A 26,161-nucleotide genomic window follows, 5' to 3' on the forward strand; every position below is an offset into this window, starting at 1 on the left:
TGCTGTCTGCTTCAAAGGAAGAAGGACTGAGCTAGGACTTCACCTAGGTTCAGCACACTCTGATCCTGGATTTGGGCTTCTGTATTACTGTAGCATACACATTCCATACCAGTTTGCAGCAAACTGGATCCAGTTGTTTCAAGAAGGAACCCAAACAGACCCATCTGCCTGATGGACAAACTTATGCCTAAGCCTGAAGCTACTTTGCTCCAAGGCAGCCATTGGAGCCCTAACACATAACACTGCTGGACTCAGAAGGACCAAAGCACTGAAGGTACTCATACACTTTGAAATCCCTGGTTCTTGCTTTCTCCCCTTACAGAGCAACTTCTCATCATTCTTTTCCATGCAAACACGAGTCATTCCCAATGGTCTGCTGCAGAGTCAAGTAAAAAAAAAATCTCACCTGTCCAAAGACAACACAAAGTATCTGTGATCCTCTCCTCTGCTTGGAGCAGAGCCCAACAAAATGCAGGGACAATGAGTCCAAAAGCTAGCAACGCTTTATGTCACTACCTCTGTGTGCTTTACATTAGGGAACTGTCTAACACTTCATCCTTTCTTTGTTGTCCAAAGGCAAAGTAAGGCTGTTTTCCTACTGCTCTTACAAGGGAAAGCAGCTCTTGCCACTGGAGAAGGGACTTCAACAGGAACAGGACTTTCTACATCAGTTGATCAAACACTCGATTGGGAATTAGTGGGCTCTGTGCAAAAAGTTTAAAACAGTTCCTGGAGGTGAGCAAGAAGCAACATGCCAGCTCAGAAATACTGCCTTTCTGCAAACGGACACTTTGCTGGTTGTTTTGCCCATTATGAGGCTTAGGACAACTGTGCTACAAGGATGTCAGGGATCCTCAGGCAATACACATTACAGAGAAAAACATGTTCAAAAAGCATCAGTGGGGAGAAGGAAGTTCTGGGCTGCAAGGCCAACAAATACCTCATCCTATGGGCTCCAAAATACTCTAGTTCCAACAGCAGCCTGTGGTATATCTTCAGAAAGGTCTGACTGTGTCAGAAGTCTAGACACCAGGTGTCAAGCACGTGTCTAATTGCAGGACCACGTACCTTCAGCAGCTTGGCCTTCATGGAGGCAGTGATGGAAGTCGGGTTGATGAACTGGAAGGATGGTGCAGCATTATTGGGATATTGGACAGGGAACATCACCAGCATCCTGACTCTGTGGTTGCCGCAGTGCACTGACACTGTGCAGCTACGATTCACCGCATCCATCTGCGTGAAGAAAAGCAATTTGCCTCGCGTTCAGATCTCCAAGGACCTTTAAACTTGCAGTGGCTTCAGTTCATGCTGAAGGGCTCATTTCCCCTGCACACCCATGAGATGAAGTCATGCTGTTGTCAAGGGCAATGAACACAGTGACAGCAAAAAAAAACCCTCAGGGAACAGTGTTCACCAGCAGACTGACAGTCCAGCAGTACCTGGAGACCCCAGCCAGCCCAGGCTGCAGCAGGAATCAGGCTGCTCCCAGATGCAGGCAGCAGCCCCAGGCTTGCCATTCCAGCACTGTGCTGGGCCACCAGTCAGCTACCACATACAGAAGAGGGTCTTCTGCTGTGTGAGGGAAATGCCAAAACTGAATGCCAGAGTGTGGAACAGTGAGGGCTGATGCAAATGAGTTCATAAAGAGTTGAAATGAGATCAGCTGCACGTACTAGAACAAGCCACTTAGCAATTTTGGCAAAAGAAAAACACAGTCCAGCCTCCTATGGGCCAGTGCCAACATAGTTACTATGCTGAAGTGTTCCCCTCACTTCCAGTGTTTGAAACTATCCTCTTTTCTACCCACCCATGGCCAAAAAGATCTCTGCATCTCAAAATAAACCTTGTTTACAGGCAGCAGTCACAGCAGCAGAAAGGCTTCAAAAGGCTCTCAGAAGCCAGCTTGTACATATCCCTTTCTAGCCAAGTAGTAAAAGGAAACTACCTCCACATTGACATTTCGGATCTGCACGTTGATCAGCGAGAACTCCTGCTGCAGTGTTTGAGGCAGCCCCAGTTGGTCTGTTTTCTTTCCCACCAGCAGGTCATTCAGGAAGTCTTCTTTTAAGGCTGACAAAAAATATGCGATACAGGCTAAGGCAAGTTAGAGCAAACCTTTGGCATGTAGTGCCAAGAGGCAGACAAGAGAACAGGCTGCTTTTTGATATATGAAAGTATGAATTCTACCTGGCAGAGCCCTGTATGCTGGAGGGTGTAAGCTGTTGTTTAGGGGAAGACTTCAGAGCCTTGTTCATAAAACAAACAAGCAATCTGTCTGCACACTGGTTTCCCAAGAAGGTTACAGAAGCCATCTGTACTCTATACAGCTCTAAATGGTCTGGTCTCCACTCACTTGAGACACCTTCTCCTCCCAGCACAGCACTGCCAGACATGAACAGATGAACTGGAGTCTCTTGGTCCAGCAGGAAAGAACTACTGCCAAAGCAGTCTCCAGGAGGAGCTCTGGTCTTTGGGATTCACACTCCACCGCTCTTGGCTTTCAGGGAATGCATCCAAAGCAATCTCATGAATACAGCTTTGGGAGGGAGGAGAGAGCATTCCTGGCCTTAGGAGAGGTTTAATTAATTTCAAGCAGCAGTGTCCATTTAATGTTGTAAAGCATTCTAGTGAACAGTCCTTAAATACTCATATAAGTGCTGGATCTAGCTGTCCTCTTCCACTATCAGTATTTTTTCAGTAGGACAATAACCCCTTAAACATGGAATATATTTGAAGAGCCAGGCAAGTGCTGCTGAGTACAAGGAATTATGGTTAAGACATCCAATCTGACTGCATTTCAAAAGAATTGGTCACTGTCTGCTGCATCTGGCTGGCTCTTGCCTTGACTCTTGCTACATGCCTCCATTAGGACAGGTGAAGCTCTTGCTGAAGGGGGCAACCCTTCCTAAGAAGGTCAAATGTGTCCTTGGAAACATCACCAAAAGATGCAAGGGGTGTCCTCTTTACTCAGCTGTCATTCTCACCTTGATCTCACACAGACTATTCTTAGTGAGAAAACAGAAAACAAGAGATGCAAAAAGCTATCCTTTCGCAGGAGTTTGTTTGCCTGAATGTCACAGCAGCAAAGGCAGTGACTAACACGTATCTGGCTTTACTGCTGCCCAGCTGGTTGCTGAATTTGGATAGGTAGGATGCTTAGCTACTCATTCCTACCTGTGATCTTATTATAGTGCTTATATATACTTCACAACAGGGAGTTGAAAAAAGGATTAAAGGAATATCAGTGGCTCTCAGGGTAGATAATTATTTCCAGCTCAAAGATACCACCACCATAGCTTAACTAAAAAGCCATCTCTGAGGTTCCTAAAATGGGCACTGCCTTCATCTCCTCCCCCTCCTCCTTTCCAATTGGCTTCTAATCTCCAAAAGCCCACATATCTGTCCAGATTCCTAATGATCTTTCATAGACAACAGCCAGTGAGAAGAGCTGCACACTGAAGACACAGCTGGTGAGCTTTCCAATTTATCTGTAGAGCACCATTCTCTTCAAAGATCCCCCAAAGTGCTTTACTAATCTAACACAGAGGTTTTGCAGAGGAAATTAAGCCACTTCCAGGGTAGCTCACGTAAACAGTCCACAACTGCTTGTGGGCTACAAAGAACTGAAATTCCTACCTAGAGACTAGTGCATTGATCACGAAGTCACATTATTTGCAGCAACCCTGCTACAGAAGAGTCATTTTAATTCCCTTTGCAACAAAGGAAATCTTACCAGGCCTGAACTAAAACCAGACCATGGATGTGACCTTGTCAGGGACAGTGAAAGACCCTCACCTCCAGTGACATCAGGTAGTCACAATGACAGCCTTTCTCCTTATACTTCCAGCTAGGGCAAGAGAGGCTATGCTTCCTCATATGGGATTGCCAACAGTAAGCACACTTGCTATCACATCACAAAATCCTCATGTAGACAGGGGTGCTGGCAACCTTAAGAAACACGTTCTGCAACCATTCAGGAAGGCTACCAAGGAACTTCACTGGGCAGGAATCTCCCAGTGTCAGGAAGAGCTTCCCTAAGGGACTTCAGGGTTGTCTCTATGATTCAGAGGACAGTTATTAGACCATTTCCTCACCTTCTCTTAAGTTTGCTGGCAACCCAAAAGGAGAATCAAATTGCTTTCCTGTAAACCTGCCACATGGGGATCCATTGTAGCACCCTGTTTCAGTACAGAAAAGAATTGTGAATCTAAACCCAAGCTGACAGACATGAGAGCCCCTAGTTCTTCTTCCTCTAGACACAGAAATCTCTTTAGATGGCTTTTTCATGTGCACATCAGCACCTTGGTTCTCAAGCTGCTGCAGCCTCTTCTGTTTCATTCTAATCTCTTCAAACACTATTACCCTGAACGTTTAACCTGGCCAGAGCCTTAACCACACAAACCCTGCTCCACATCCCTGCCTTTGTTTGCCTTCTCTTCCATAAAGACAAATCAATGCTCAATGCAAAGCTCTATCCAACTGTCTGGTGCTTTCGGGGTAGAGTTAATAGCCCTCTCACTCTGCTCTGCTAGCCTTCAATCACCTCTCCTCAGCAAAAAAAAAAACCAAAAAACAAAACAGCAGCTCTCTCCATAAGACTTTGGAAGATGAGAAAAGACAGTGACTCTATCTGAAGAATTTAGATACTAGGCAAGCAGTTTGTGTCACAGCTCTTTATCTACTAACCCCACTTTCCCATGGATCTAATTCATCTCTCAGCTTAAAATGAAATGCATTCTTTAAGAATCAGAAATGATTTTCTGATTACCTTATTTCTGGAAGGAAGCCACAAAGATGACCTAAATGCAATGCTATTAAATGCTACTAGTGACAAGGAAGAGATTTGTTTTACAACTAGAATGACATCATTGTGCTAGAGGAGAAAAAATTTGGTACAACAATCCTGAGAAAGCCCTTGTGTTTTCTCTCCTCCCAGACTGGAATCTGGGAATCTCTGAAACACCAGTTTGTGCTCTGCTTACAGTGTTATTTTCTTAAGTTGTGATGAATCTTCTCAACGCAAAGAGAGTTGGTGTTTGAGTTCCCCAACTCATCCCTTGCCTCACCTTCCTCATCCCCATGCCCAGAGCCATGTTGGGGCTCAGAGTCCTGGGGCTGAAGGGTCTTGTCTGGCTCAGGCAGAAGAGAAATCCCATCAATGAGGTCATCAACTCCATCCAGGATATCATTAGCACAGAGCTGAAAAGAAACAAACATACCAACATGCCACCACTAAACAACTAATTTCTGGATTTGCAAGGTGAGTCTGTGCACTCTACAGGCACAGACCTTGGCACTTTGACAAGATAGGATGTTTTTCCTCTTCCCAGCATTTTCCTCTTCGTCACTTCTGAGTGGCTTCCTTGCTTACAAAGTCACTAAATTGACATAACCAGTCAGTAACAGAGGTTTTACTTCAAAGTAACAGAGGTTTTACTTCAAACTAAAACCAATATGCCTTAACACTTCTAATTAATGTGTGTACGTGTCAGAAGTCAATTTTTAGATCAGATGTGACAGCAGCATGCTTTCTGCTTTTGTTAGTCACACTTCAGAAGAATTTGGAGGCCCAGGTAAATATTACAGGTCCTAGTGCTTTAAGTCCTGTACCAAAAAAAAAGATTATGAAAACTTAAAACACAGGCTCAGCACAGGAAAACAGGAAACAAAAAGAAGAAACACAGGGAGAAGAAAGGATAAGGTTATGATGTAGCAAATTACAGTACTGGTCACCAGCAACATGCCGTCACGTGTAGCTTGAACAAGACCAAGAACAAGAGGGGAGCAAAAGCCAACAGAGGATGAGTGAAGTCTCTGATACAGACAAACAATTGGTTTAAAGGCAGGACAGAAATGAACTATTCACAGCTGTATCAGGTAGGCATAAAGGGTCGCTCTTCACAGAGAAGGTTTGTTACAGACCTGCAGGACATTCACAAAAAACAAAAATAGGAGGTGAATAGCAACATTTGCTGATGACACCAGGCTATTCAGAGTAGTAACATGGTGGCTGACCACCAGCAGTCACAGAAGGACCTTACAGGGAAGATGAGCTTTGGTTCGAATAAATACAAAGCAGTGCATACAGGCAAAAAATGACAAGTTCAGGCTGACTGAGGGAGCAAGACACAGAGAACAGACTAAGCTGATGTTCTCACGGAATTATGCTTGACATTTTAAAAGCAAACTGAACATTGGGAAATCTTTGCTAAGAACAACATCTGATCCTCATCTCAAAAAGCAGTAGAGATGAAAAAGGGTCATGAAATGCAAAAGAATGATCAAAATTCTCATATGGGGGATGAAGGAAATCAGGATGTTCTGACTAGACAAAGGAGGCAGCTGAGACCTTCAGCCAAGAGGTCTATATGACAGAATCTACAGACAAGATGGTGTAAGATTGGTTGCTTATTTCATCTTCAATGTTAAGAGCAAGTATGTATCAGAAAAAAAAAGAAAAAGAAAAAACCTATCAGGTAGCAAAATTAACAAATGAAAGGAGCTACTTTCCCATACAACGTGCAGAAAAGCCATGAAACTCCTTGCTCACAGCACATTTAGGATGACAAAGGTACATGAGTCCAGGAAGATAGAATGAATCTGTGGAAGTGAAGCCCATCAACCTCCACCAAATGCAAAGATGCCAGGCTTGGTAGGCCTCTGAGCTGTAAAGTACAGGAGGATGGCAGGGCATTTGAGAGAAATGTCACTCCATACTTTATTCTTACCGTCTTCCAAGACAGCCACAGCTGAAGATGAGACAAACGTGGGCCATGCTGACTGTATGAACCCTCTGCTCTGACCCAGCAGAGCTGTCCCAGCTTGCTTTATCATTCTGTAATTGCTGCCAGACAGCAGAACACCAGAATTCCCCCAGCCTGCACCAGGCCAAGAGTCAATGGAAACATGAGAGGAAGCAGAGGGTGTGATTCCTGCATTTACCTGATACCTAGAATGCCAAGCATAGACTGGCAGCTGCAGAGGTGGCACCTTCAGAAGCAACTGGGCAGTAACTGATCTCCACCTTCCCCAAAGCCTTGCATGCTTACTGCTACATGACAAAGTGGCTTTGCACAGAGAGAGGCCTCAGCACAGGCCTCCCTGGGGATGTTTCTCATCACATCTGGGCTGGAGCTGAAGGGGGAAGTGCTTGCTGCTCTGTGTCTGCAGCTCTAGGACACCAGAACAGTGACTGGGAGTGCAAGGTGAGGGAGATGAATTCAGCCTGTAAGAAAAGTGCCTACAGTTTAAAAGTGTTTACGTACCCTCTGCAGCTGAGAGTCAATCCGCCACATCCGCAGAGTCTGATCACGGGACCACGTAACCAGCTGGTAGTCTTTAGAACCTAAAAAGGACAGAAACTTATAGACCCAACTGAAAACTCAGTGCTGCTTTTAGTGCAAACAGAAGCAAGCAAGCCTGCAGGGAGGTCAAATGGCTAAGGCACTACACTGAAAGGCAGAACTCGTGAATGCTATCCTGCTCTGGATTGACCTGGGCTTTTATCCCTCCTCCTGCATCACAGTTACCATGCCTCTAGCAGGATATCACTTACAGATGAAAGCCACAAAATATATATCATGAATGTGATTCAAGTTTTCAAACTGGTAATGAACAAATAAACTTTATAGGCAGTCTTAAGCAGAAGAAGCGATGTGGTTGAGAAATGGATTCATTTTTATATTACTGCAAAGTTGAAACAGCTGATGAACTAAAAGACATTTTAAGATGCAAACGTTTAAAAACGTTTCTAAGCTACAGTAGCTGGCCCTGGGCATCCTTTTTTCCTTCTGAAAGAGCTGTTGATGCCAAGACAAGTTTAGATGTATTTAGTTATAACCTGAACACATACTATCTAGCAGCAGATAAAGGCACCAGGAGCTATTTATGTCCATATGTAGGCCTACTGATATAGATAAAGTTTGCTTTGTTAAACAGCTGCTGTTGCTTAAGAATTTGCTGCTGCACAACTGCCTCTTAGACTCATCTGCTGAGGCATGGTGACTGCCTAAATTCAGCACTACAGATTTTGTGCAAGGAGATTTGTGCTATCTTGAGGTATTCTTGGCTGTCTTTGCATTGAAGTGGGCTGGGAATGCTTGTGTGATTAATGTTTCTTGAGAAAAGCATGACTTCCAGCCTCAGTATGTATACATGAATTCAACTGAGACAGTGCAATTGTGGTTCAGGTCTGCTCAAACACTCAAGCTTTCTTAGACTGCACCTCCAGATCCTAACACAGATCTGTACTGCTGCTCACCTCTTTTTCAAAGAAAAGCAAGAAATAGAGAAAAAGGTGCCTTAATTGAATTGCCCCAGCAACTCGTGGCAGAATTGATCAGAATTCAGGTCTCCTAAATCCCAGTCCAGTGCTCCATCAGCTTCACCACCTGTAACTGGCAGATGCACAGGCTCCAAGGTCAGAGATTACTGTACTGAGTGTCCCCAAGAAGAAGAGCAGGGGTCCCACAACACCTCTGAGAACCAGAGCAGGAGTCCCATTCACACACAGACAGCTATGCAGTGCAGAGATGAAACTGACTCCTAGCTCAACTGTGAGCCTGTAATGCCTCTAGTCTGGAGTCTCCCAACAGCTCTGTGTGCAGAGCAGTACCATCAAAACCAGGCAGGCTCATTCTGTCAATAGTAGCTGAGGTTTTGGAAATGAAGCTGCGTGCTGTGTCATTATCCAACCTCTAATATGGAATTTCCTATATTTAGCTGCCTACGCTGGAAAATGCAGTCAGGATTGAACACTGTCAGCAGCCTCCCCATCCCACACTCTCCCTCCCCTGCCTTTGCCAGCATATGGATAAGGAGGCAATACTGGTTCTGAGGTCATGTTGGAGGCTGCGATCCAGGCAGCAGTGTGAGGGGTTAACTGGTTAGCCTGCAGCACTGAGCAGGGGGAGGGCGCCTGCACTCATACACCCATCTAATAGTTTGTACAATTTATTCTGAAAGATACATTTAAAAATAGACTCACAGGGGAGAGGAAGCAATTAGAGTCACCGTTGACCCACTCAGCATTTGCTGGATTTGCTTTGTTAGCATGGAAACAACAGGGCAATGCTTCTGAGGCCACTGTGATAAAATGAGTGGAAAATAGCTGTAGCTTGGAGGGAACAGCAGCAGACAGGTGCACGAAAGCAAGCTGGAACTCCTCCAAGGAAAGGTAAGAGTCAGAGGGTGACAGCACGAGCATCGCAGACAGGAGCCATGGAAAGCTGAAGGCAGCAAGGCAGGAGAGAACGCTGAGCCCAGCCCTGAACTCACCTTCTTTCTGTTTCCTCCACTGAAACTCCAGCACCACGTCGTCATGTCCCACAAAAGTATGGACAGGTGTGTTCAAGTCAAAGACATTCCAGAGAAGGAGGCTGTTCTCTCGTCGGAGCTGTGGGACCATCACTGTCACCAGCCCATTGCTGAAAGGCTTGGGAGAGAAACACCTTTTGGTTAACCCTGGGGAGGGTACACTCCCCCACTATTAGCATGCTCTGTAATTCTCTCCTACTGTCATCCACAAGAACATGTTGGATTTAAACGAGCTCAGCACTAAGCAGAACCAGACCTGAAGCAGGAAAGTGAGAAGGCAACTGCTATGTAAAACTGGCACCTTAAGAAGAAAAAGATGCAATATGCTTAGAGAGATTCACCACAGCTCGCATAAGGTTAGCCACTTCTTTCTGCTTCTCCCTCTCTTATCAGCTGTGAAACTGTAGTGGTTTCAGCACTGACTTTCCACATGGGATCCTTATTGCAATTTGCCATGCACTGTAAGAACTGCTTCCTAGGGATAGCCCTGGCAGCTACTCGCAGTCTTGATCTCAGAGGAACACTATAACCCAGTCTTAACAGCCCCACGAGGGCATGTGGAAAAAGGTCCAAAGCCTCAAGAGACAGCATTGACTTCAGGACATATTCAGATGCCCAGGGAAGAGAATAGGTATGACTAACGTTAAGAGTCTTAGCTGCACCTAGCTGTGTGTTTGCTCTATACAAAAGCACTACTTCTTGGATCTGACATGCTATAAGGACCCAGTGTACCACAACGGGAGATTTGGAGAGCAGAGGAAGCCCTCAGAGAGCACAAAAGTCTGTGTGCTACATGTACCAGTGCTGGACATGAGTGAAGAAATAGGGCAGTGAGAGCAACAGCTGCTTTCCATGACTCCAGCTTCCAGAGCCTCACACCTGACTTTTATCCCCAACAGGATGATGCCAAAGACTGGGATCTCACACGGCCAGTGATTTCTTCTCCTGAGTACCCAAACTGCAGACATCACTTTTCTAAGCACCACAAGGAACTTTTAAAATCCATTTAACATCAAGTAGAAGCGCCGAGAAGCTCTGCAGCAGTTCTTTATTTAACATGCCTTCATGAATTTGCTCTCACAGCATAAGTGGGGCTGGTGGGTGTTTCTCACTCACTGTGTATCTCGCTTTCCAGACAGGAACCTGGCAGGGAAGGATATTGAGGTATTTCCGAGGCTGACGGTAATCCCAGAACTTCAAAAAGAAAACAAAACAAAAACCAATACACCAAACAAGAAAACCATCAATCAAAAGACAAGCAAAGGCACAAGTCAGCTGGACATGCTTTTAAGCTTCAGTCTTCCATGTTGCTTGTAGATATAACAGAGTGAGAAATGTGCCAGGGTGCGCACAGCATCATTAGTAACCCCATTCATTAACAACAGAGACGGCCCCAAAGGATGAATACCAAGTGATCAGCATCTGGCAGCAGCTCTTAGACAGCGAGTGACTTGGGGTCATGTCCACAGTGATCACAGCTTGAGTAATTAGAGCATGGAGACAGGCAGGCTGCTTGGGCTTTCAGAGATACAAGGTACCCTGCAGGCCTGGACTAACCAACGTGCCAGTCCAGACTGGAGGCAGGCCCACCTTGCTGCTCCCACTAATTCTGCAAGGAAGAATCAAACCTTTTGCTTTGATAGAATACACATCAATTGCATTCACCTCAGAGCTTAGCTAAACGTGAATGAATTCCATTTGGCTGACATACCAAGCACACTATTCCCCCCCAAGTAAGGCTCTGCATAGTAACACTTGCAGACATATTGATAACCCGATGTGACATGAGTTTGAGAACCCCAGGGGCTGGAGCACGTCTGCCACCAAGTTGCTGGAATCAGCTTGAGGCTGGCAACTCCACATCTTCAGAAGGAGGCACTGCTGGCAAGCAACAGAGGCAGTTGTTTTCAGCTTCAAAGCACTGCGGCAAGCACACATGCACTCATCCTGCAATAATTTCTCTGTGTCTATTCTGTTAAGCACACCCCTGGTCCAATTCAAACAGGCTGCCAGAAAACAGAATAAGGATCCAGGTACAGATCTTGCCAATGGCAAGCACTGTCCAGTGCATCAGCAGAAGGGAATTTGCTCCACCATCCCGACACCTCTCAGGCAAAAGTCCCAGAAGCAGTACTTACCCTGACAGAGTTGTCCTGGCTGGAAGTGGCCAGCGTGTACTCATTGTCAGGATGCCAATCCAGACCATGGATTTTAGAGAGATGAGCTGCTAAGTATTCTACTGCAGTGCTGGGTTTCTGGAAGGAGAGGCATTTTCCTTCTCAGCACAGGACTTCTGAAATTTGGTCTAGCTCTTTGGTGTAAGAAGAAACACTTTAACAAGGACAAGAGGTAAAACACCCGCCTGCCAGGGGAAGGTATTAGCTCATAAAAATAGCTGAAGGAAAGGGGCTGTGAAAGGTGTGGTAAATTCCACAGACACCAAGTGCAGCCCTGAACCACACTTTTACGTTTAGTAAAACAGTTAAGAGATCAGCAACAAAGTCTAAATGGGCATAATTAATGATCAGAGGGAAGGAGCACCTCTCCTACCAAAGAAAGGTTGAGGAAACTGGGCTTGCTCAGTCTGGAGAAGAGAAGGTTCCATGAAGACTTCATTGCAGCCTTCCAGTACTTAAAGGGAACTTTAAGAAGGAAGCAAAATAAGCTTTTTACATGGGCAGATAGCGACAGGACTAGAGGGAATGTTTTTAAACTACAAGAGGGGAGATCTAGGTCAGATGCTGTGGGAAAATTCTTTACCCAGAGGCAAGTGAGACACTGACACAGGCTGCCCAGAGAAGCAGTGGATGCTCCATCCCTGAAGGCATTCAAGTCCAAGTTGGATAGAATCCTGGGCCTTGAACTGGTGGGTGGCAACCCGCCCACAGCAGGTGTTTGGAACTGATGAGCTTTAAGGTCCCTTAAATCCAAACTGTTCTACAATTCTACAGTAATTTCAGGGGAGGGATATTATGAACACATTCTCTTCTGTCTCCTGGGTTCAAGATTCCCTTGCTCAAAGCACCCCACAAAAAAGACTGCAGACAAAGCAGTTATTTTTTCCACAGTATTTATCTGTGACCAGAGGGAAGCCTGCACATGGGAGGTGGGAATCCGCACAGCTCAAGAGATCCTCAACTCACCCTTTTGTCCCAGATTCGGACATCCCCATCGTGGCTTGTTGCTAAACAGTTGGCATTCTTCTTGTTCCATTTGACCTGGGAAGCTCCAGCTGCAGCACAAACAAAAAACAAGCAATTAAAAGGTGGCACAGCACACTCTTGACCTGTTCTTGGAGCTGCACTTAGCATGAGAAAGGCAGTTCAGAGGAAAGGGATCCCAGAAGCCAGCATGAAGAGTGGCATGAAAAAGAATAACTACTCATTTCTCACCTTCGTGCTTGTGCCCTGAAGACACTGAAACATATTCCAATTGCATGTTTGTTGTAACACAGGCTGCACTGGATTCATATATTCATGCCCATTAGCTCACATGGAGCAACTGCTTCCTGATGAAAACTACACATTCCTTACTCCTCCCCCCAGACCCTTCCACTTTCATTTAAGCTACCTCCCAGTTCTCAGAGATGGATTCATCTGACTCCCTAACACCCTCTGTACTACCATACGCCACACAGGCTGTTAGCGATACTGGATCTATTACTGAAGTAGAGAGATGGGAGAAGACTGTAGCACAGGTGGACCACGTGTCTGGCCACACTGGGTGGATGAGAAGGCCAACCTAAGAAACTGTCAAAATACACACCAACAAATCAGACATAACAACATGGTAAAGAAAATGCAAGATGGTCTAGGTATCATAAGGGACTCAGTCAAGGACCTAAAATGAGAAGTTGGCTGGAATTGGTCAATGTGGATTGTTCAGACATCGTAAGAAAAATACATGTTCTGTTCATCCTTATTCTGCTGATATTTTCCAAACGTTCTAAGCCATCAGAAAGGTGATGTCAATAAGAGATCTGAACGGATCTCACAGCTTGCTGCTATGCCTTCACGACCTACCTCCTGCTGCACAGTGAGCAGATTCATCCTGTCAGTCTGACAAAAAGCTAGTCCAGGGGTAAAGAGCTGCCAAGAAGCTGCCACTTGATTGAGTTGATCCACTCACTGAAGGGTACACAAATGCCTGGACAAGCACTGAACAGGAAGGAGGTTCTCTGGGAGCAGCCAGGCTGGCTCAGCCGGCATATGAAACCTCACCCCAGGCACCAGAATAGAGGGCTGCCTGTCTCTGATTCAGTACAACTTTTGCTGCTTTTCTCCATTTCAGAAAGGTTTCTGCAGTGCTGTGGGTTGAAAAGTTTACCAGCTGGGAGGGATGGGGGAGACACTGCAGATGTGCAGACAAAGGAGATTAAGCAGTAGAACACAAAATGCATGTTATGAGGACTACAGCAGCACCGGGAACAGTAAATCATGAAAAGGACATGTTCTGCCTGTAATCCATACCTTGCTCCACTCCAGGTCAAGATGAACACACACCACTTGCCAGCAGGCAGAAACACAGGTGGCTAGACTGGGCACTGCCAACAGCCATGACAACTGGCTTTTCAGAGCAACTACAGCTCATAGAAAGCATCTTCATATCACCACAGCAGCTGCCAGAAGACTGAACGTGCTCCAGAGAAGCACCTAGCCAGGGGACATGCTAGGCAGTTGGCAGCATTCGATACCACCGCCTGGAGTGTGGCTTAGGTTCTCATTTGATTTAATTGACCATAAAAAGAAAAGAGAAAATGCAGACAAGCAACACAGAGAGGACAAGCAGTGTGGTTAAGCAGAGTAGAAGCTGTTCACATTTAGAAGGTAAATGTGCTGTTTGACTATCCTGCTAAGGGTCTGGAACCTTAATTTCATCAGTCTTTCACTCCACCTTTCAAACAACCCCAATGAGTCCATCTTTCCTTCTGTTTCCATGCCACGAACTCCACAACTTCAGCTGGCTGGCAGGCAGCGAAGGAACACAGAAGTTCCTTTCTCCCACCCCTAAAAATCAGCAGCACAAGGAAATTTCTGCACTTCACCCTTATTTCACATCCCTTCTGCATTCTGCTCCTCTAGCAGGAGTTGTGAATGGAAGCCTTTTGGGCTGTTCCTACATAGGACAATCACACATGGTGACACCTTGTTCCACTATGTTCAGCCTCAGAGCATGGAAAAAGGGAGAGATAACAGCAGAGGCACGCAACAATGAATTTAGATATTAAACATACCTGTATCACATGTACTTACCCACTGCAGACAGTGAGACTGTAGGCTTCCTGGTGTCTCTGAAATACAGCACAGATAAGGTGAGTACCCATGGCACAGCCATGCAAGTCCAGCCTCCCCTGTGAGCTCCACGCTGTTCCAGAACAACGATAAAATTATCGTTGCCTCTTGAGAGTTAATGCACCTTCTGCTTACTTAAGTGGTAAATCTAGGGCTGAGATATGCCACATTAAATGGAATAAACAAAGAGGTAACCAGCAGAAGGACAGCAGTCATTATTGCCACAAACCACAGCAGCAAGGTTAGGCCCTAGGAGGGAGGTGTAGGGGACATGAAGGAAGAGAAACACGTGTACAGAGTGGCACACAGCTACTGGGCAGGCAAAGGGAACACTGGGCTCACTTAAATGTTGCTGTAGGATGCAACAAAACAGCCTTTCCCAGAAGTCTAAAAGGAACAAACAGAGCTGTTGAAACACTCAGCAAAAGCCACTGCTGTGTTTGTCAGGTCCTAGCACACCTTGATTCAAGGCAGATGGAACAGGGACTTCAGTGCAAAAGCTTCATGTCTGTGACGCAATAACAAAATAAATAGGAAATAAAGCCAACTGCAAAGACTCCACAGAACAATTTCTGCAGCGGTGTAAGCCAGTGTGGCACCATGACAACTTGCAGCCACTAGGACATGAATCTAGGCAATAATTCAACCCTTGACACTGCTCATCACGAAGTTACCCACCCTTTCATGAAAAATACCACTGGAAACAAGGAATACTGCCTTCAGCTTGCTAGGTTGCTAAAAAGCAGAACATTTTCTAGAGTGACCTGCACCTCTCCCACTAAGAATTTCTGACTAATCCAAAAGCTTTGTGGTTTTTTTTAAATGAAAAATTAAGTGAGGAACTTCAGCTACCCTTACTGCAGAGTTATCTCCCTAGAGCTTCATCAGAGACAGCTGCTTCACCAGGACATTCCTTTGCTGGAAATCAGCAGCCCGTGGATCTCACTGCCCCAGGAAGCTGAGACATTACTAGGCACATGTGGGACACAGGCCAGTCAGAAATTCACCTGAGCTGGCATTTTTGGTCAACTGACAAAAGCAAAGACAAAATGCTGGAAGGGCACAACAGAGTTAAATCAGAGCTTCCAATAGTCTGCAGAGATCTCTCTTTTCTTTTTTTTAACTCAGTACTAAGATAGCATCACAGGAAAAACACAACTACCAGTTACTGTCTCGCTCTGTCTTTTAATTACACATTAGTAATATATTGTCATTCTCAAGCACCATTTAACCAAGGATGTAAGTGCTTCGTAGGAGCTAAGCAAGCCTCAGGGTACTCTGGTGCAGTGGGGTTATGTAATTATCCTTCTATTATAACTAAGCAAGGGAGGCAGAGAGGAACAAAGTGACTTGCCAGGGGTCATACAGTGGTGCTGCACGGCCAGCAAGGCAACCCAAGAGTACCAGTGCCAGCCCTTTGTTTCTCAGGTAGAGAATGTGAGGTTTTAACATTGGTGAGTTTGGACAGATCTGTTACTGCAAAATTACTCATGACAGAAAGCACCAGAAATCCAGGGAAGTCACAAACAAGAAAAGGTTCCTGACTACTGCTCCCACTGCTGAAGGAGAGTCAGCCACAGTTTCTGCATTAAGAGGAAAACAACTTTAGAACCATGAAATGATGCTCATTCACCCAGCTAAAGCGAAAAACAAAAAGTTGAGGAAAATGCCTGGGTTCCAGGAAAAGCTTCCAAGGAAAGATCTGAAGTAGGTAGGTATGGGAGCCAGATGGTACTGCTGCCAATCAGGAGAATGCCTGTTGCTTAACCACACCTATCTGCTTCCGTTCATCAGCTCTGAGCTGGCCTTAAAGCAGGGAACCAGAAGCCGTTCTTTGAGACTATGAGAAGTAGATGCAGGCCCTGCAAGCACAGCTAAAAGCAGTGCCCCTCAGCATGTGCAATTTGCTAATTATGGAAATGAGTCCAATGATTTCCTTGAGGTGCAGAAGCATTCTGATTCTTACTTGATGTCCCAGATATAGATGTATGTGTCAACAGAACTGGTGACCAGCAGGTCTGGTTCGAACACTGACCAGTCCAAGTCACTGCAAATGCAAAGACACAGTAGGTGAATGGAAAAAAGCATAGTTAACACTCATGTCCAATCTCTCAGTACATTTACTCGACAAACTCACAGCTACTTCACAACTTCTACTCCAACTTTTCAAGTAAAAATCAAGATCTTAATTTCTCTAGGTAAATTCCAAGAAGCACTGAAACACTTCTAAGTAAATTCCAGTGAGACATTCTCCTAGCCCTGAACTTTATAGCTATGCTGTGTGTTCTCTTCCCTCCACAGGAAAAGGCACACCATCCCAGTGAATTCCCAGTTATCACACATTCTTGGCATCAATCCTTCATTCTGGAATGTCTCCCTGTTGGGCTCACCAGCTACGCCTGGGACACAGCCTCCAGTCATCCCAAACAACTGCCACTTCAATTTGCTGCCATTACTTCCTGCAGTCAGCAGCTGGAGTAAGACAGTGCTATTAAGTGCACCCTTAGAACTACAGGCAGAGATCTCCCAAGCATCACTAACTCACTCTGAACTTCATCTTTGGGATTATTTGCTTTAACTCAGCTGCTACCATGCAGAAATATGGCTGGGATTCAATTTAATAAGCATGCTGCTGTCTGTTTCCCTGATTATGGCTGCTGTTCATTACAAGGACAGTAGCCTAAGGCAATGCCACTGAAGCTATCAAAGGCTAAACTGATATACTGGGGAAAGCCACTTCACATCTGACATCTTCTCCAAATGGGAAAGTAAGACGGGGCAGGAGAAACAGTGAATAAAAAGAAGCTCAGAGCAGAGCCTGCATACAGCCAGGGCTGAACCATTCATCAGCTACGAAACAACCCACTGTTTTCCACCCAGCAGTTCACAGCACCACTTGTTCCTCACCTGATCACACGCGTGTGTCCTTGCAAGGATGTGCAAACTTCCCCATTACCTTCCTTCCACTTATACAGGTCAACTCGCTGGTTGCTCTGAAATACAAAGGAAGAAGAGTGAGACCGTGCCAGGCAAACAAGACAGGACATGAATTCACACGTCATGACCAGGTTCCCTTCCCTTTAAGTACCCTGCTAGCAATCAGCCCCACTGTGAATAACAAAGCCCTTGCTTGACCAAAAGCAGGGCAAAGATGAACATAAAGGCTGCAAGGCCCCTCAAAAGCCTACACTTCAATTACATCCACTTAAAATTGGAGATAAACAAGAACAGGAAAAAAAAAATCACACTGCAAAACAATTCCATAAACTGATGTTCTCAGAACTTTTATTTCTTAACAAGAAGTAGTAACTGTGGGCAACAGGCAGGCAAATTCTCTCTGCAGGAACAGCCTGGCAGCCTGCTCATATTCACGACCAGTTTTCAGCAAGGGGGATGATGGATCACCACTGGTTCTCCTCAGCTCTCCCTTGATTCCCTTCTGCAATAATCAGGGCCGCTGCCAAATGAGAACAGCACAGTCTAATGGTTTCAGGGTCACCTCCTCAAGGGTACTTCCATTTTGCCAGTTCAGGAAAAACTAAAAGATTTAAGTGCTTATCACTAACTGTAAACCACAGGAGCAAACCAAGTGAATCAATGACAACATCATTTAGGGTTTCTTCATTCATTCCAGGAATAAATCCTCCCCCAAACATGGCCACACAGTTACTTGAAACTAGCCATTGTACTTTAAGTTCAGGTTCTGCCCCACTCAAAATTCACTTCAGCCCAGGCCAGTTCTCTTCTTTCTGGGACAGAAATTACCTTTTGGGGCACATACATAGTACCAAGCGCAGTGGGTCATGAGCTATGGCTGGAAATTCACAAACAGAAGACGAAACAGAATCACAGAATATGCCCAGTTGGGAAAGACCCAATAAGGACCATCAAGTCCAACTCCTGGCTCCACACAGAACCAACTAACAGGCCTTTAAAATTTGATCTCTCATCTTCAAGTGTACAAGGAGACAGGTAAAGATAATAGAGAGCAGACAAATCTTACATTTTATGGCTGCTTTTTTCCTACCTCAAAGCTGCTGCTTAAGAATTTGAACTAACAGACGGATAAAACACTCCAGCCTTCCCTGAAATGGGAGGTCTCCTCCCAACTCAGCAATAATATAACTGCATTTCTGTAATAGCTCACAGCAGGGCTACAGAAGAGCTTGGGGCAAGGAAAACTGCTTGCATTTTTCTCATTGAAAGGACTGAAAGGGGGAGAGTGAAATTACCCAATGGAATTTGTCCAGGACTCCAAAGCTGATGCTAGAAGATGAGAACGTCCAGGAGTTTCACAGGCCCTTAGAGGAATACCTCATGTAGAAAGTACTGCCTGTAGTACCAGGCTTGGCAGGATGACAGCTCCTTCTGCTAGCAGCACTTTTATAAAAAGTGCTTTCAAAAAAGTGCTTCTCCTGATAAGAATCAGCATACACTTCCAACAATTTCATCACCCTCCTGTTCAAGCACTTGTGACCACACAATAGGAGTAACAAGGATCTAGAATGGAAAACAATAGCATTTCTGAAACAATGGCTTAGGAGTCCCCAGATACGAGCCAGAGGGCAGACAGAGCCAAGCACAGCAAGAGGACCTGTTTCATTTCTTCTGGAAATAAGCCAAAGAATGAGAAGCCCTTATCTGAGCACAAGGACAAGCTTCCCCTCTGACTGCACCACTTCCAATGAACTGCCCTTCACACAGTGCAGTTTTTTTCAAGCAGAAGGGAAGCCTTCTGCACTCCCTTTCCACCCACAGTGATGCAGAGGTACACTACATGGTACGCCTGAGCTGGCTTCACATATGACAACCTCAGCACAGGACTCACAGAGGATTGATGGCCAGAAGCAGTGTAGTGCACCTCCACAGAGCTGAACCCAAGCTAACTTAGCCATCCCAATACAGCTTCACCCCTGTAGGTAGAGCCCTACGTAAACACATCCATGCTGCCTCCAGACCTGAGACACAGACCTGACACCTCTCACTTCTAAACAAGGCAGGCTAAATTCTAGTCCTGGGACAGGGCCAGACCGTATCAGCAGCAAAAAGCCAGCTAACTGCAAGATGGATAAGGAAATGATTCTGATCCAAAATGAGAGAGCTGTCCGATGTTGTCTTGGGGATTTCCTACCTGATGTGCGTGTGCTCCCATTTGCTGGAGGGCTCAGCTCAGACTGGAGATGACCAATCACTGAATATTGCTTTCACAATGTGTTTGAAAAGAAGCTTTCCTGCTCTACTCACAACCTGCACAGAGCATTCCTTATTTGGTTTTGCTTTTCCTAGGCTGTATCCAGAAGTGGCACCAAAGGACACCACCTGGCAAGGTTTACTAGCCCTCCACTTAGAAGATGACAGCTGCTGAAGGCACCTGAAATTCAATGTCAGTCGTGTACCAGAGCTGGGAGGAGAGAGACTGGGGGCTGGGGAATGTCAGAGGGCAAACCAATAAAGGCTGCTAACTTGCAACACTGGTCCACTTTACAGACAATCTTTAATTTCAATAATAGCTATTCCCAGAAAGAAAAAGAACAAAAATAATCTTCAACTAAGATTTCACAAAATAATAGATGAAACCTCCCCACTCTACCTATTTGAGGACTCATCTATAGAAGCAGCCCAGCAAACATACCTCACTGTGACAATAGTCTGCATCCAGCTAAAGCCAGTAGATGTGAGCCCCAGGGCTGCAGCAAAGGCTGCTGCTGGCAGCTGAGTGTGCTATGTGAACAAGCTACAAAGCACCACAGTCAGAGATCAGAGCTAAGAACTGCACTCGAGTCTCAGGTGGCCTCTAGATCAGCACTGTTTAAACATGGCCTGCACCAATGCCTCTTCACAACAGCTGATTTACCTCTCCATACATTTAATAAAAAGTCCTTCTGACCTGGTCCCTGCCTTACAAGCCCAGATTGTTACAGTGGTGAGCCAGTATTGACTCGTGCTATTTACAGACTGCCTGGTGCACCACATCCCACCAGGAAAGCAGGGAGGTGAAAACAAAACAGCACAGAACAAGAAATTCAATAAGTGCACAAATCTCATAACAGAATGGAGGTTAGAAACAGAGCAACTCCTCCCCCTTCCTTCCTTCCTTCCTTCCTTCCAGAAAAGGAACGTTTGGATGCCTGATTTATCTGGCAAGGTGCTTTATAGAAGACAAGAAACCAAAACTAGATTCAGCACTGACCAATCACTGAGAACCAGCAAGCCAAATACCTCACCTCACCAGCAGTAAATCAGAACCAGGCCTTCATCTTGCTGTGTGACCTGCAGAGGCATGCCGACGTCAGCTCCACCCACAAAAAACTGGGGAACAGTATGCACTCTGCTGCTTTTAAATGGGTGGACTCACCGAAGCTGCAAAATAGTGCGCGTAGCTGTCGTGCGGGTTCCACTGCACCGCCCCGATGTCCCACTTGCTCTGTCGGGAGATCTTTCGGTGGCCCTCGTTTGGTGCATCCAGATTGACTATGTAGAGGAAGCGGCGGCTGCAAGGCACAGACACAGAGGTTGCGTGGCACAGGGCTCATCTCAAAACCCCGAGCTCACACGGAGCAGAGGGGCACCAAGGGCAGACTTCACAAGATGCGTGAAAGCACCTTCCTGAGAAGGCTAGTTTTGATAACAATTCTGAAAGGACAACGTTTAGAAAAACAATAATAAAGTGAAAACACTGAAATTAGACAGAATCTGCAAATGCAACAGGCAGCTCAGACTACAGAAAGCTTCAGATAAACAGCACACAACAGCAAGCACTGGGAAACAGTGCAAAGACATACAGATACGCTCTGCTGGACTACTGCAACAGCAGAGGGGGAGTAGCTGAAGCTGAGAGCACAGAGCTTCGCCCTGTAGAGGCTGATCTGAGCCCTAACAAAAGGGAGTGAGGGTTTTCACACCACAGTGTCTGGAGGGTTGGTTCTGCAGGCAGTACAAACACAGCTGCACAGAGCTAGCTCAGCTGCATCAGTGTACGAATGCGGGTAGATGCTGCACTGCTATGGTTATACTACTGACTTGAGCTAACTATATGCAGAAGAGAGGTGTCTGAGTGCTGCTGAACCCAAGCTCTACTTCCTGCTGGACACAGCCAACTCCCCATAAGCTAGGTGCAATATTCCATTTGCGGTGTGATTCATTTCTCAAACAAGATAAACCTCCCAGAAGTAACTGTGAGCTCGCTGAGCCCTAATTGAAGGCCAGTACCAAAATATATGGAACCGTATATGATTAACCACATCAGCATCACGTGTCAGCTGTGTGGTGAGCATACAGCTGCTCTGAGCACTGAATTCTCCCAAGAGGAAGAACAGAGAACACCTCTGTTGCCTTTCTAGAACTAAGTCCCCTGGACAGGGCTCCCTGCTCAGAGGAGCGAGGCTGCTGAGGCCTCTGAGGCTCCTGTGCAGCTTTAGAAGAAAGGAGGCAAATCCTGAATGACTGCTGGAGAATTTGGAAAAACAGATAGTCCTGACAACAAATAGCAGACAGACTGCCCTCAGCTCACTGCTGGACCAAAGAAACCTGAAACTGTGGGTGCGAGGAAGAGATATGAAGTTAGACCCAAACCAGCATTCAGCTGCTGTTCCTGTGTGTGCACAGCTGCTGGACAAAGGGCCAGGGCTCTGCATGGTGTGAAGCTTCTGTTGGCAGAACCACACGTCCTCAGTAGCAAGCCACAAGCAGTGCAAAGCAAGAACAATCCCTTGGTGTTCCACTTATATCCCACTGCAAGTCCTACAGCTGATTTATCAAAGGTAGAGAGACGTAAGGCAAAGAAACTAGCATGCACAGGAATACATTACTGTCAGATCAGCTCTGCTAATACCTCATGGATGGAGGTGACAATGGTGAATTATGTAAAGGGAAATGGGAAAGCAGAGGCTAGAAAATAAGCCTGACAAAACCAAGGCAGGAGGTGCTTGGCTCTTTACAAGCCTGCACTGTATCTATGAAGTAATAGGTCAGTGACAGGAGCCAAGCTCCTCTCATCAAGCACACCATGGGAGTCTTGGGGCAAATTTCCTCTTAAGCGAATGGCAATCTATATTTCAAGCAGAACCCAAACAGTGCTTTCTGATGCTCCATCTCCCACAGCAGATTTGGAAAAGCATATATCAATAAAGCCATAGCAGCATTTTATTTTGTTGTTGTTACTGGCTTTAAACTCTGCATCCCACTGGAAATGTTCCCCAGAATCCCCTCTGTGAAGCCTTGAAAAGAATTCAGCTGCACCTTTCCAAAACAATTCATCAGCCCTTCAGCTGAGGTCAGCCTGAAGGTTGCTGATTTGGCTTATGGAAGTGATTGTCATATAATTCTAATGGGGATTGTCACACTCACCCTGAGAGTACTGCATGCTGTCCCAGGCAGTCCACTGACATAGCAGTTGCCTGTTAAAGACAAACAGAACAAGACTAAATTACACCTGTCAGGTCGGCTTCTTAGTCAAACATACAGCTTTGGGGAGGAGCATGAAAACCTGCAAGTTTATCTTCAAGGCATAAACTGTTCTAAGAGTCAAAACTGAGATCTCTCAGGGTCAGTAGAAGCAACATCCCTTAAAGGATCACAGATGGGTGACAGGATACAGCAGTCAGTTCTGGGATGCCCGACAGCATACAGAAAATATTCCTTTTTAGAGCAAATTGAAGACAAGACGTAGCAAACACCATTTCAAGCACTTGCTTTATTCTCTCTGCTCTGGCAATCGCTGCTGCTGCCTTTCAATCAGCAATCTCACATAATCCTTATTAATCAATCTCTGCTTCTGCTCAGGGGGCTTTCTCAGCCTCTCTCCTGTTGCAGGGCCAGATTTAATTACATATGTACAAGGAGATAAAAGTGCAGCCATTTACATATGGTTGGTCTCCAAACAAGGGATGGCTGAGAGGCATCATTTACTCCTTATGCAGGAGGCTAAGAGAGAACTTAAGCACCACGAGAAAAAAAAAAAAAAACAAGAAAAAAACCAACCAGCACAAAAAACTGTTTGAACATCATCACGTTCTCTTTGTTCAGAATGGAATTGGATGATGATCTCATTTACTTGCCAACAGAATAAAGGAAAATTTGACTTGAAAAGCCAAGCAGTTCGTCCCATAAACACAGATACGTCTTCAAAGCAGTTTTAAGCGTTCTCAGTGCAAAAACAGAACATGCCCCACATTCTTCAAACTCACTGCTGTCATCTTCAAAGCTAACTCTGAAGGCTGAGCATGTCTCTGCTGCTGCTGCCAAGTACGTTGAGCACGGATTCAACAAGACTCTGGGACATCCCACAGCTGCTACTTACAAGGAGCCCTAAAAATCAGGCACTATGGCAATCCTGCTGCATTTCAGTCAAAGCTGCCAGATTAACCACCATAAAAACACAGTTTTTCTGGTCATTCTGCAAACTGCCCAGTGCAGGAGGAAGGTCACATCACCTGCTTGCAAGTGCCCTGAGGAGAGACAGCAGCACCATGGGGTTGTTCTTTGCTGGAGAACAGAGGACCACAAGGAGAAGAGCTGTATCTATACTCCACCAGAAAAAACGTCACCACATCTGGTACTTTCCTAGGCAGCAAATCTAGTTTTCCACATCCTAAAACTAAGATTCCAAATAAGCAGCCAGTTTCTCAATCTCTAAATGGTAACAAGATAAGCTTCCTAGATTTTCCATTGCATTCCAAAATAATAATGTGGGTTATTAAATAAAAAAAAAAAAACACACAGGAGAAGGAAGGTTTCCCAGATGATGCATATTTCTCCTGTGATGAATTAGAATGAGGATTCCTGGAACCATTACTGGAACCAGAGCTTTCTCATGTAATGAAGTGCCCATCAGCCACCGTATTTCACACAGATTTGGCCATCTTTCCCCAAAATGAAAAAGCACCAGTCAATTTAAAGTGATCGATCACTTTGTATACAAGTTTATTTCTCTAGTGTTGGCATCAGAATCTCATAAATCCTTATAAATTGTGTTTAATAATGAACGTTGGTAAACAGTTTTTCCAGATTCTGAACATCTTAAGATGTAATGACTAATTAGAATGAAGTAAAAGCCTTCACGTGTCAGGTTGCTACTGTTTGGGTCACAAATAAAGTCATTTTATGGCAAGTTCTTCCATACAATATTACAGTCTCTTATCTAGACAACAGGGAAAAAAAAACAAAAAAACCAAGCAGCTGTCAGACACATTTGATGTGCTCTGCATATTGACATGCCAGGCTTCACAGCACAACTTTCCAGAAGGGGGAAGCTACAAGGAAACAAACCAACCTGTAACTGTTACTTTATCCTAAAACAATTGGACTAGCTAAAATTGGTTTATGAGTACCAGTTCTCTGAATAAGCACATCTGAAAACCACCTCTGAGCCCACAGCCCAAGCAAAACCTCAAAATTTCAAAGCTGACTGTGGGATCACACCTGATTCCTGCAAGACAACCTTTTCATACCTGATCTTACATAAATTTTGAATCTAGCCTTGTTATCTTTCTTCACCTGAAGTACAACAGACCAACCTGATTTGCCAGGGCCTTCAAGAGCTGCAAATTCTCAGCAACCTGTCACCTGTGTAGCTGACTTCACTTCTCACAGCGAGCTGCTATGAGTGGTTTGCAGCTGAAAGTGATAAGCCATATGCTTATAGCACAGACAGCCTGAGGAGAGCCCACGGGTCACATCTCAGAAAAGCACTGACTACCATCTCCATCAGTTTGTAAAAAAAACAAGATGCCACCTGTAGCCAATACTGGCCCCAAGCTACCCTACCATTTTCAGCTCAAAGTGTTGCTGGTTGGGTGCTGTAGCCTTCACATAATACTCTGGCACAGAAAATAAAGGTTACTGCAGTACTTGCAGTCATCTCATCTTTGACTCTAAATTTAGAGTTATGTTGGTTTTGGGGTAGGATTGTTGGAGAAAGCACAGCCACCAGGCAGAACTCAAGGTCTGTACAGGAGTTAACAGCTGAGGTGTTTCAGTTTCTCAAGCTCAGGTTTCCTATCTGCAGGCTCCTGAAAAAAAACAAACAACAACTCAAACCCAAAGACATACATAAGTTCATCCTGAAACAAGCAGCCGAGCAGCCCTGGACACTGCAGCTCTCTGGTTTCATACGAGAGCACAGGTGGGTCAGAAGGATCACAGCAGAGTAAACTGAAGCAACCAAAACACCAGCAGTCAGCCCCCTGCTAAGGTATGCACCAGCACCCCAGCAAGACTGCAACCAACTGCTGCAGAGGGTTCAAACACCTGTTCTTCCCCCCTCCGCTCCCACATGCAAGTCATTATGAATAAGCGATCAAATCACGAGGCACCTATCTCCTGAGCCAGATGTAATTTGAATCTGCGATCTGGGAGGAAGAACCTTCACATCTGAGCTTCCTGAGAGCAAATCCTCACCGACAGGATGGCTTTATGTGTTTCAACCAGGAGGAAAGTCAAGCTTTTCAGTGCAGAGCTGACAAGCTCTGTTGGCTCACAGAGGGCAGGCTGGATGCAGGGTGCACGGTTTAGGGGCCTGGCTGGGAACAGTGGACACAGAGCGGGCAACAATTTAG

The 26,161-nt window shown here is 45.4% G+C and overlaps 1 protein-coding gene across 6 annotated transcripts in view; it reads right to left on the reverse strand.

Moving 5' to 3' along the window:
• Positions 1–26,161, reverse strand: part of WDR59 (WD repeat domain 59) — a 48,449-nt gene that overhangs the window by 21,578 nt on the left and 710 nt on the right. For 5 of the 6 annotated variants that reach the window (XR_010622007.1, XR_010622008.1, XM_065733455.1 and 2 more), the window contains exons 2-14: positions 22,953–23,002; positions 20,962–21,097; positions 17,514–17,599; positions 16,573–16,653; positions 14,568–14,605; positions 12,459–12,547; positions 11,454–11,570; positions 10,432–10,509; positions 9,277–9,433; positions 7,266–7,345; positions 5,067–5,199; positions 1,946–2,070; positions 1,069–1,233 (exon numbers count right to left, since the gene is read on the reverse strand). Coding sequence is in view for 4 of the 6 variants with exons in the window: in XM_065733455.1 (XP_065589527.1) it covers positions 1,069–1,233; positions 1,946–2,070; positions 5,067–5,199; positions 7,266–7,345; positions 9,277–9,433; positions 10,432–10,509; positions 11,454–11,570; positions 12,459–12,547; positions 14,568–14,605; positions 16,573–16,653; positions 17,514–17,599; positions 20,962–21,097; positions 22,953–23,002 (1,335 nt within the window). In the remaining 2 variants the exon portion in view is untranslated. Of the gene's footprint in view, positions 1–1,068; positions 1,234–1,945; positions 2,071–5,066; positions 5,200–7,265; positions 7,346–9,276; positions 9,434–10,431; positions 10,510–11,453; positions 11,571–12,458; positions 12,548–14,567; positions 14,606–16,572; positions 16,654–17,513; positions 17,600–20,961; positions 21,098–22,952; positions 23,003–23,091; positions 24,025–26,161 lie in introns of those variants that run through there. The other variant, XM_065733456.1, reaches the window with a different exon arrangement.

This window comes from Cyrtonyx montezumae, unplaced genomic scaffold (assembly GCF_038088225.1).
Source record: "Cyrtonyx montezumae isolate F1298 unplaced genomic scaffold, pur_monq_1.0 scaffold_17, whole genome shotgun sequence".
In the NCBI taxonomy this organism is placed as follows: Eukaryota; Metazoa; Chordata; class Aves; order Galliformes; family Odontophoridae; genus Cyrtonyx; species Cyrtonyx montezumae.